This window comes from Pteropus alecto, unplaced genomic scaffold (assembly GCF_000325575.1).
Source record: "Pteropus alecto unplaced genomic scaffold, ASM32557v1 scaffold5, whole genome shotgun sequence".
Taxonomy (NCBI): Eukaryota; Metazoa; Chordata; class Mammalia; order Chiroptera; family Pteropodidae; genus Pteropus; species Pteropus alecto.
The window spans coordinates 9,361,042-9,373,475 of NW_006441953.1; the positions used below are offsets into that span (position 1 = coordinate 9,361,042).

Genomic DNA, 12,434 nt, shown 5'->3' on the forward strand with positions numbered 1-12,434 from the left:
CAGACTGACAGCAGGAAAATTATCTGGGGGAACTCATTAAAAATAGAGTCTTGGCTTCTACTGTGACCTGTTGAACAAGAATCTCTCCGAGTAGAGCCCAGGAATCTGAATTTTTAACAAACTTCCCAGGTGACCCCAACATACCATCAGATTTAGGAAGCACTACCCTCTGTGGCCAAATAGCACTAACATTCACCTGGTTGTCCAAGCCAAAAATTGAATGCCATCATCTAGCAGCAGGCTTAAAACAGGATTGGAGCAAACTCACTCATTGAAGAGGCAAAAATCTGCTATCGGCGTGTCTTGGCCTATGTTCTCTCTTCTTTGTCTTCATCGACAGCAATTTATGACTTAAACACTCTGCTTCTCCTTTCCTGGTAGTCTATGTTTTCCTTGGAAGTGTACTTTTAGTGGTAACATTGGAATTCCTTACCTTCAAAATTGGCTTAATGCATTGCTATTGGGCAGTAAGGATAACATTTTTTGTTCTGGGTAACATTTTGTGGTGTTAAGAATTTAGGGAAATCGATCTAAATGGGATCTTTTAGGGGTTGATGGACTAGAATATAATAAGGTCCCACAAAATCTCTGACAATAAATGTCACTCCTGACTAGCACCTAAAGCAACCATCTCTGAATTAAGGGTGAAGACTTCCTTAAGATTTATTTAAATGTTCTACTTAAGGTTTCTTTTGAGCCTCCTTGTGCCTGTCCAACCTAGCACTCTAGGACATGCTATAATTCCTTTTACATGGCATTGCCTTCCCCAACTGGACTGTAGGCATCCTGAAGACAGCTGCACCACTCGGATTTCTGTGCATAACTGGGAGAAACCTTGGAAAATCTAGTCCAAACTCCAATATCCGAGTGAGACTGGGGACTATCTCCCATGCATGTTGTGTAGTGGATTCCTGCAGGAAGCCTCAACTCAATGGCTTCGAGTATATACATCAGAATAGATGAGAAAGAGAAGGAGCACCAGAGATGAGAAAGCTTCCCTGAGTGCGTAAACTGTGAACGGTGTAGACTTTCAAGGCAGAGGTGCTAGCTGAGCAGCTGGTTGAACCACTAGCTTCTTTCTCTACTCTAGACCTCATTCTGGTCACACCACCCTCCCTGCCAAGTTATGGCCGCTATGCTGACTTGGGCAAACATTAAGCTAATTATGTGGATTTCAAGGGAACCCAGACCCAAAGTAACTATGCAGACACAAACCGCATAGAGAAATATATATACCTTTAAGCATATTATTACAAAAATCTAGTGTCATAGAAGATACTGGTTTGTACTTCCTCAAAGGCTATTCTACCAGGTTTGGTTTGGTTTTGTTTTTAAGCAGGCATTTTCCCATAGACATTTTTAAAAAGAGGTAATGAGATTCTTTTAGGCACGGATATACCTGGGATCAAATAGGCTTTTGCATTTGGCTATTTTCCTATAGGAGCTGCCATTCCTTGGGGAACCTGTGTTCAAGATCCAAACAGCCAACTTGCAAATGAACTTTAGATTCAAGTCTTTTTGTAGAATTCATTATCTTTTAGATCATCAGAAAAGGAGTTGTTCTCATCACTGCAAAAAGACTTCTTATAAGTGTCCAACAGAGGGAAGATAAAATAGAGCAAATGAACGATGCTTGAAGATGAGGCACAAAATTGACTTCTTCTAATATTAACTTAAGATAAAAGAATAGGTTACTGAGAGAAAATAAAATCCTCTTTTCTGATAATCCTTAAGAAGAGACAAAATTTGCACTACTTAGAAGGGTATAAATATGACCTGGGTAAAGAGATATCCCTTCCCCTCAGAGCCCTACCAAGTAGCCATATCAGCTTTCTGCCTCCTTACAACAAATATATCCGCAGGTGCTCCTCACATGTATCTGAGCTCCTGAGGCTATGGCACACACATACATCTAAAGCCAAGTCCCAACTCTTGGCCAGTATTTGCACTTCCATCCAGATACTTTTGTGATACTTCATTATGAAGAGATGCTCACATTTTGCAGTCCTTGAAAGCTAGCAGTGTCATGCAGGGAGAGGAGGGGGTATCTGTCTGCCTATCAGCTCTATTCCTGCAGTATTAAGGAGGTTTATAAAGCGTTTTCAAAATCAAGATCCATTCAATTTGCTCAAAAGATTTAAGAAGGAAGATGTATAGGAGCATACCTTTATTATGCTATCTTTATTAACAACCTTGTTATAATTACTAGAAGTCTGAAATTGGAAAGTATCATCTAGCCATCAGGACATATATTTTGAATTAGTGGAGCTTGTGTAGTTCCTTTAAGTCATCTCAGGTCAGAATGGTGTGGCTAAGATATAATTATCTTAATAGACAAAGATATTTACTAACAGTAGCATTTATAATAAAAATTGGGAACCAATGCTCCCCACAATAGAAATATAGCATAGAGGGAAAACAGGTTCCAGAATCAGTTATATAGGTATTTGTAGGTATAGGAGATATAAATATGCATCCTATTGGTTCTGTTTCTCTGGAGAACCCAGACTAATACAAACCCTGGCATCAGTATTTTATAAAGCTCTCTTAGTGGTTGAAATGTTTGGCTAAGGTTAAGAACTTCTGATCTGGAAGTTCTTAATCTTTTAAGAGGTCCATTGGTGGCTTCAAAGGGTCTGTGAACTTTTAGAACTCAGAAACAAAATTTTGTGTGTATGTGACCATAGCTGATCCAAACTCCCAGCTGGCCCTCCAATCCCTCCTTCCATGACATCTTTGCAAAATGAAAACCACCTTCCACCCTGAGGAAGCCCATCTCATCTCAGAATAGTTTTAAGGGTCAAAACCCTTGAGGAAACTGAGGCACAAGAAGACTGATTTTGAATAAAAGAATCACAAAACATCAGTCAGAAAGAGGTCTAGTAGTCTTCATGTGCAAAGTCTTCATTTTATAGAGGAAAAAAAATAGAGGCACAGAGAACTTAGGTGTCTTGCCCAAACTAACAAAGTTAATAGTAGGCCGGAGGATGAAAGCCCAGGCCCCTTGGTTTCCTTCCCTAAAGGCATGGAGCAGAGTTCCTTCAAGGAGGTGACCTGTGGTGGCACGCTACAGAATAAGCAGGGCTGAACATGGCTCAGGAAAACCCCCAACCCGCCATCCTGTGCCATCACTCTAGAAGGCAGGAACGGAGAGTAGCCCACCTCCTCCTTTCATGCTGAGTTCCTCCTACCCTTGCCAGTACCCACATGGATGGAAGATACCAAGAAAACCCAGCTCGATGGTGGTAATGATGTGGCACAAGGTACCAACTGGGAGACACTGGCCTATATTTTCTCCCAGAGAGACAGGTGCAGGCACAGAAGGGACGGGGCAGTGAATATGCTTTGCCTGGGATCCCCTGCGAGGAGGTGTGTGATGATAAAATAGTGATATGAATGTCTAAGATCTCCATAGTGGATTCGTAAATACACATTAAAATTGAAATGATATTTAAAAAACATTGACTTGTTTAGGGTGGAATCAGGCTCATTAATAATTTGTACTCATTATGTTCAATATTACAGTATTTTCTATTTACTACTGAGAAGTTTAATATTTTACTGGGTTGTTTAATATTTCTAAGCCTGGTTGTCTCACTTTATAACATAAAGTGGCTAGCTGAGGGCCTGGTACACAGGATGTGTCCAATAATTGGTGGCTGTTATTATTATTAATACAACTATCAAAATGCAAATGTTAAAATGACCAATTATTCTCATACATGCCTTTTCTTACCCCATGACACATTTTTGTTGACAGAGGTGATGTCACAGTATGTACTGAACCCACAATCATTACCCACAGAGCTTGGCACAAATCTGTGTCCATCGTAGGTATTAGTAAGAACTTAGGTTGAACTAAATCAAATGAACCACTCCTACCAGATTGTTCTGTTCTTTCAAGGGTATTTCAGATCCAGGTTCTGCCTCGAGGCTGACAGCATCAATGCATTCAGCAAGTGCATTCTCAGTCACTTCTTGATTGATGCAGGGCTCCATGGCACTGGTGTCTGTGGGCTGCTCAGGGCACCCATTGTCAGCAGTCTCTGTATCTTGAATGGTTGCATTTTCATGCACATCTTCTCTGGGGTCAGCCAGTGTTGGCTCATTTAAAATCGTAGCTGAATCACAGTGCACCTCTGCATCTTTGGGTAAAGAATCATTATTGGGCATCTCAGTAATTTCTGCTTTGTCTCCAGTAGCTATGGTGTCACTGGCATCATCGGACATTTTATTATCTGTCAACATGATCACAAACAAACACTTTATGCTTTAATATGAATTGTTAAACTTTAATTTAAAGCCCTGAATTAAAGTAAGTCTGGTAGGGGTAAACTTTCTTCTACCAATAAGAAACTTTATGTAACTTTGGGGTGGGCTGATCATGGCCCCAAAAGATATCCATGTCCTAATATCTAGAACCATGAATGTTATCTTATGTGGCAAAAGGGACTTTGAGGATATGATTAAATTAAAGGTCGAGATGAGGAAATTATTTTGGATTATCCAGGTGGGACCTAAATTAAATCACAAGCATCCTTATCAGAGAGAGGGAGAGAGAGATTTGATCACAAAGAGGAAACGTTTCTGTGAATACAGAAGCAGAGATTGGAGTGATGTACTTTGAAGATGAAGGAGGAAGCTACAGCCAAGGAATACATACAGGTGGCCACAGAAGCTGAAAAAGTCAAGGACACCATTCTCCTCTCACAGACTCCAGAAAGAACTGGCCCTGCCAACACTTAGACTTTAGCCCAGTGAAACGGATTTTGGACTTCTGACTTCCAGAACGCTAAGAAAATAAATTTGTGCTGTTATAAGCCACTTAGGTTATTGTAATTTGTTACAGCAGCAACAGAAAACTAATACAAACATACAGTGCTATCCTTAAACTTCCACAGATCTCTCAGTTGGTATATGGGAAGATGCATATGGTAACTAGGAGTATTATCTATATCTGTGAAATTATTTAAGTATGACTTTATTAATTATATTTGTAGAAATAATGAGAACAAACATAGGAAATACCAGAGAGCTTACCAAAAAATACTTGACATTTAGCTTTGTCATCATAGATTCACACTGAAAAAGAGACATACACACACATAAGTGGGCTTTGTTGGGTACCAGCTGTTGAAGGCCTGGGCTCTGTTTGGACAATAGTATAGATAGGATACACAGAGTGAAATAGAAAGGAAAGAAGTGAAGTATTAAGCCAGAGGAGGAATGTAGCCGTTACCAAATAACCCATGAAGCAGAAAACTCTGTATCATGTAGACATCATGTAGAAGAGTAGTGTTCAATAGAACTTTCTACCATGATGAAAATGTTCTATATCTGCTTTGTGGTAGCTAATAGCCACGTGTGGCTATGGAGCATGTGAAATATGGCTAGTGTAACTAAGGAACTAAATCTCAAATTTCCTTTAGTTTTAAATAATTTACAATTTTAATTTTACACAGGCATGTGTGGTTAAGTGGCTACCTGACTGGATAGTGCAGATCTAGAAGGCTACTTTAAAATATTTTTCTTAGACTAATATGAAGGCACAGTGTTCTCACAAGAAGCCAAGTCTCAGGTAAATTGATGAGTATTTTTGCTGACCTCAGTGTTTACCAATTGGTCAAATCTCAGGTTGCTGCTAAAACCATAGTATGTGAGAAGCCATTTTATATACTGACCACCTGGTGGTATAGGTTTAGAACTCGAAAGCACAGGCCAACCCTCTTATTCCCTCAAATAGCCATTCCACAACATTGCCTGGCTATTTTCTCTTCTCTTGCTACATTCTCCCCCTGAGTGAATTCAGTTTTACACATCGCTTTCAGGCTGTGAGCCTCAAATGTCGACCTCCAGTCCATAGAGACAGAAAGTAAATTAATGGTTTCCAGGGACTGAAGGGAGGATGAATGAAGAGTGACTGCTAAGGGTAGAGATTTCTTTTCCAGGTGATGAAAATGTTCTAAAATTAGTGCTGATGGCTGTACGATTCCATGACTATACTAAAAGCCACTAAACTATATACTTTAAAAAAGTGAATTTTGTAGTATGTAAATTTTGTGGTGTATGAATTACATCTTAATATACTAAGAAGATATATAACATACAGTGTTAAATCTTAATAATATTATAAAAAATATTCTACTTCTGGATAAGTAGTTTTAATGGCCAGCTGGATAGCTCTTTCTGTCCACAAAGAAACCTGTAGTCTTACCATTAATACTAGATCTTCCTCTTGACTTTTGTGTTTTATTTCATGGCACCTAAATTTCCCCAATAACCTAGGCTTAAAATCTCAGAGCTGTCATTGACTAAACTCTCACTCTCCCAAGAATATATAATACAGATAGCTATCATTTACTGCATGCCTATTAAATTCAAGTTCTTTAAATGTATTATCTCCTGTGAGTTAGGTATTATGAGCTTTGTTTTATAGATAAGGCAACTGAGGCTCAGAGATCACACTTTTGTTAGGTGCCAGATTTGAGATTCGAACCCACGTCTGACTTTGAGATTGAACCATATCTGCAATGCTACCTGACCCCTCCGTTACATTCGACCAGTGCCCAAATCCTCGAGGTTCTTTATTTATAATCTATATCCTTTCTTTACTTCTATTCTCTCTGCCACCACTTTAGATCAGGTCCTCATTATGATTTGCGTTGATGATTTCAATATTGGGTTCGCCCCTCCACTGCTGCTATGCCTTTCACTTCCTCAGTCTTTCTTTACATCACTCTCCTGCTCAGCATCCTCAGGGGCTTCCCACTTCCTACTGAGATGAGGCCACAGGGTTTAGCTGGCATCCAAGGACCTCTGTGCTCCAATTCCACTAGACTTGTCTTCCACTATTCTCTTCCAAATTCTTAAATGAGACAACATAAGTATGTGTAGCAAGCCTGACATCCAAAAAAGACCCTCAGGTGGCTCTTGGTTCAATATGTTGTTTTCTATACATTTAAGTCCCTGTTAAAACAACTACCTCCTCCATTCTTTGTCCCTCCCCATTGGTTGTAACTTTACTTCCTCTGAATGCCCAGGGTACTTTGCATTTACCTCACTTTGGACAGTTACAATCATCTTTGATTAGAGTTGCTTGAGTGTTTTCTTATTATATTGTAAATTCTATGAAGACAAGGATCTGCCTTGTTTTGTTTTCATGTGTTATGTAGTACTTAACAGTTTTTTGAACAAATATGTGTGTTGATTTACATTAATATTTGTGTGGAGATTTAAAATGAAAATGTAATTTGAAATGAAAGCAAGCAGAAGATGCCTTTATCCCATTCACTATTCAGGAGCCATCTTACAGAAAATGGTTCCAAATAACCCATATTATTGTCCTTTTGATCCTGTACCTCCCAGTTAACTGAGTTAGAATATCTCCTTTTAAACAAAAATACTCAAATTTTGAGATAACGCTCCTATAAATAAGCCTACAGCTGGGAAAAGCAAAAAATGCCTACTTTCTTTTAGATGTGTTAAGTTTTGGATAGTCAAGTTTGGAGATAGTCTGTCAACATCTACTTAAAATAGTAAAGAATGATACGAAGCCACTGCATGGAAAAGGGTAGTTACTGTGGTTCATGGGAGGGGGTGAAATTGAGGGAAGGTATTTAAAAAGCTATTGTCATTTGGAAGCTTATAAAATCTGTGAAAACCTTGAGTCAGGACTGACTTAAGATGGAGGTTGACAAACTACAGCTTGCTGGATAAATCTTGCCCTCCATCTGTTTTGGTAAATAAAATTTTTTGGAATACAGACATGCTCATTTGTTTATGTACTGTCAATGACTTCTCTAACACTACAACAGAGTTAAGTAGCTGAGACAGAGACCATATGGTCTGCAAAGACACAAAGCCTAAAATATTTACTATCTGGCCTTTCAGAGAAAATGTTTGACCCATGGCCTAGGACACTGCTTGATTGCCATAGCCTAAAGAGCTCTTAGTCCTACTTCATCCTATTGTCAACGGGATCTTAGAGGCAGGGCCATAAGGAGGATGGGTGTATGAATAAATGATGCTTTGACAGCACATTTATTCCTATTTTTTGTTCATCAATAGCTGGTCATAGACATTGATATTTTAATTTTTTTGTAAGTTAATTTATAAATCCTCATTATTAATCTGGATTATTGAGAAGCTCCAAACTATTTCACTTTTCTATAAGCAGGAACATGGAAAAAAATCAAGATATGATAAATATTTATGGGCAAATAAAAAGCATTACGGACACTTTGTCGTGTGTGCTTTCCCCTAAATGTGCTATGATACTGTTCACAATGTTAAAATACTTCAGTACATACCATGTGACATATGTGAGGGTTATTTACATCCTGGGGGTGGTTGGTTAACATCTGAAGTGCCCTATTCAGAAATATATTCTCCAGAGGTTTTGGTTAGCATTTCAAAATTTGTAATTGAGAGTTCACCTCTTGAGAGGGTTAAAATGTTATGCTCTTCAATCAGTACTCCAGGGTGTGTTAATTAGCATAAGGGATATTAGAAATCATTTTTCACTGATGAAATGGCAGTGGGGCTTAAGATATATGGATTGGCAAGAAATAGTGGACAGGTGCTTTCTGCCTTTCCCTTACCAGGGCGTAAGATTATATTGAGTCCAGCAGCTTATTGCCCTGTGGAGTAGAATTTTTCTAGTTCTGATTGCGGGGGAACAGCAGTACCTGAAGCTAATCAGGTTAGCTGAGTCCTACCTGTAGAGCAGTCCTCCCAGAGGCCTACAAGGACAGAGAGCTAGGACTTCATCGAGCTTACAAGAACAAGCTGTATACCTGAACTCAGTTGCTAATATATGTGCAAGCGTGCAACAGAACTTCAGAGAACTTCATGGGAGGAAACCTACAGCCCTTACCCATCTCTGATGGCCAAACTGCTTCAGATCAGTTCATCGCAGCTGCACAAAAATTGCTGCAACAAAACCTCTCTTCTCTGCAGCTGCTCTGCATTCAACCAGCAACATGAAGCCATTCCTTTAGAAATATCCAAAGAGTGAGCTATACGGTGTTGAACTGATACTATTAAAAAAAAAATTATGGACAATTTATAAATTTCAGAAAGACAATATTTCTACACGTTTAAAGAGTAAAAATGGTCACTATATTATTTGGCCCTACTTCAACTTCTAAGTGTAACAGAGCTCTAATCTATTTACTTCTGTTATAGGTCTACATTTTTCCCTAAATCGAAACCAAAAAAGAGAGATCTTTTTTGTTTTGATAGACCTTTATCTAATGTGGATGTCATTATGGTAGGAGAGATGTAATCATTTTTAAGACTGTGCCCGTTTGTCTGAAATCATCAGAAACTGCATGTTCTAAATACAGAGCTATTTCTCAGCAGTGACTGTTGGGGTCCACAAGGACTAAGGCCGTGACACGTGCTGTTTCCTGGGACAGCCCCCATCTCTGCCTGGGTGCCCCATAGGCAGTCAGACTTCAAAATCTCTCCTGATTTAGGATTTGGAACATTGATCACTGAAGCTATGTCTGTGGCTTTGATGCTAGGGAGACTCAACCCACAGAAACAAGGAGGCTTCTTCAGTAAACTCCAAAGAGAGGAAGGGTAGCATATAAAGAAGCTTTTGTGGGCTGGGAATAAGTTAGGTTTTCATGAGTAAATTCATTCATTACCTAAAATGCTCCCAGAACTACTCTAGGTATTGGAGTGGCAACATCATAGCTCCAAAAATAACTTTAAAACAGAAGACATGGTTACTATCCTTCAGAAAATGAGTAATCTGTTTTCATTTCATTCCTGGTCAGTGAAGGGCCAGGAAATAATTTTAGCTGACATGAACTAGTTAAATGATGATGCAAAACAGCGTATCAAATTAAAAAAAAAAAAGAAGATATGCTTGAACTGGACTGACCTCATACAAGAGAAAACCCGGAAAATGGCTTTGATATGGTTATTAAGTCATGATGGAATAAGAGTATGTCCAAATGACTAGCATCAGAAATGAGTTCTAGATATTCAGGATGGATGTCTGTGTGGCTGGGCCAAGAGGCCACATAGAGGAATAGTGAGGGTGAGAGGGATGGTATTCTGAGGTGGAAAGAGCTGGCTCTGGTCCCACCACCCCTTTGTGAGCAAACAACTCACTCATTCCTGTTGGACTTCCTCATTTCCTCCTCTGTAAACTAAGTATGGACGAAATGATATGGATACTTTATTCTCAAACACCAGGCTGCAGGACTGGAACCAGCCCATGATGACAGAGAAAAATGAGGACAAGATAGCGAGTTTTTCATCAATCTAAATTTATTAAATGTAAAAGACTGCCTTCATCTTGCAAGTTAGTCTTCACACTTTTCTTGGTCTTAAAATGTCTTTTATTTCATGAAATAGTGCCTTAGTGAATGGATTTTTTTTTTTTTAATGGCTTCATTTGGCAAAATAAGAATTTGGTATCACAATGCCTGTGTGAGATCACTTCCCCAGTTTAAAAAAGTGCTGGTCAGTAAAGAACCAGGAGCAAAAAACTTTGGATGAGAGGTTCTTAATTAGGTTGCAAGAGTTCCTATGGAAGTTGACAAGGGCACATGCCCAGGTCTCGGGCTCCTTTTCCTCCAGTCTAGCCTCCACATGTCTCCCAGGTATTTTTCTGAAACATAGATGGGAACTATTTGCATTCCTGTTTAAATACGATTAGGTTTTAAACACCTTTGCATGGCATCTGCAGCCCCTCATAATCCAGCTCCAATCTCCCTTTCTGCCTTCTGCAACTCTCAACACACCCTACACTCTTGCTTCGCCAGATTTTCCATCAGAGGAGCCCACACCGCTCGTAAACCTTCCCACCTCCTTGCCTTTGCTTATGTTGGTTCCTCTGCCCTAGCTGCCCTGCCTCCAACTGCCTGGCAAACTCCTATTTGTTTCTCAACATCCAGAGTCATTTTTGACTCTGAAATTTTCCTTAATTTTCCCCACTCCTTCTGAAGAATTAATTGCTCCCTCTTCTCTGTTTTTGCAATACTTCATTGCATTTTTAAGGAGTATTTGTTTCTATCACATTGTCTCCTCCAGCACTGTGACCAACAAGCACCTACCTAGCTTGGTTTATTTTCCTCAAATATTTGCTGAACTAAACTGAATTATATTGTTTTGTATTGATTAAAAAGAAACAATGTTTGATATAAGCTCATCTTATAAATAAATGACAACTTATGTGGACTGAATCCCTGGGATTCAGGAAGGTTCCCTCCCACCCTCAAATTCCTTCTGCACTGGCTCACTTGTGCCTCAAATTCCACCCTGAAAGATTCATTCTTTGCTTAAAGCTTACACTGTGAGGAGTTGATCAGCTTCTTGCCCGAGCTGAGATTTCGGTGGAGGAAAGGAAGAAGAGAGCACAGAATGGATATAAGTGAGGCAGGAAAGGGGCCACCAGGAAGAAAAGAGGGAAGAAAAGAGGGCAGAAAGAGGCCTCTGAGGAGAAAGGCTTTCTCATCCTATTTCCCCCGGTTGGCTGAGGTTTTCCGGGCGTTCAAGAGACATTGATTTTAAAAGCTACCTGCTTGTATCCTACGAGATGTTTAGGAGGGTGATTGATGGGATCAGGAGGGCATAGTTACCGCCCTCACAGCCCATACAGAGATGTCTTCCTACTCTAGGAAATGGCAATGAAGTTCAGGTGCCTGATCTGAGAAGCCTGGAAATACTCACCAGATTCCAGGAGAGAACACGAGAAGATTGGGTGGTAGGGGTTAGGACTCAGCTCGGGGGACTGTGAATCAAGGTGGTGCCAGCTTGGGGTGTTGGCTGGGTTGGAAGAGCAGGCAGGGCGTGTGGGTCTGCAGGGCGAGGGATGATGAGCTTGGGTGGGAGGTCAAAGACTGCGCTCGGTTTTCCGAGGTCAAGGGCCGGCGAGCCACACGACAGAGGCCTCTGCCTTAAAGGGTCATGCTCCCTCTTTGCCCCTTGCTGCCGAGATCTTACATCCTGCCTCTGACTTGAACCTGGGACATTGGGGAAACTTTTCCAGACTTGCGTGGTGCCGGGACTGGATACTTTGGGAGCTCAAGGCAGGCTCCGCGGAGGTCCCCTCGGCCGAGGGGTGCAGACCCGGAGTGCGGGCATGTGGGTGTGTGCATGAGCGTGGACCCGGAGCGACACACACTCACACACACACACTCACACGCCCGCACCCACTCAGGGCCCTCGGCCGCGCCGCCCACGTCTCCCCGACCTCCACCCCCACGCCGAGTCCTCCCGGGTCCCGCGCCCGCGGCCAAGTCCATTGCCAAAGCCTTCTAGCTAACGCAGCGGGCAGGATTCGGGGGCCAGAAAGAGGAGCGATGGCGGGGTCGCCTCACCGCCCCGCTGTCCCCGCCCGCCCGTGGAAGGGAACGGGGAGAGGGTGCCCGGGGTTCTTACCGCTCAAGCAGCCGAGTGCAGACGGGAGCGCCCGG

The 12,434-nt window shown here is 41.1% G+C and overlaps 1 protein-coding gene across 3 annotated transcripts in view; it reads right to left on the reverse strand.

Moving 5' to 3' along the window:
- FAM114A1 (family with sequence similarity 114 member A1) overlaps window positions 1-12,428 on the reverse strand; it is a 62,142-nt gene extending 49,714 nt beyond the window's left edge. For 2 of the 3 annotated variants that reach the window (XM_015595022.2, XM_015595021.2), the window contains exons 1-2: window positions 8,876-9,011; window positions 3,883-4,238 (exon numbers count right to left, since the gene is read on the reverse strand). In XM_015595022.2, the coding sequence (XP_015450508.1) occupies window positions 3,883-4,238; window positions 8,876-8,879 (360 nt within the window). In that variant the 5' untranslated portion in view covers window positions 8,880-9,011. Of the gene's footprint in view, window positions 1-3,882; window positions 4,239-8,875; window positions 9,012-12,399 lie in introns of those variants that run through there. The other variant, XM_006918930.3, reaches the window with a different exon arrangement.
- Window positions 12,429-12,434: the final 6 nt, after the last annotated feature.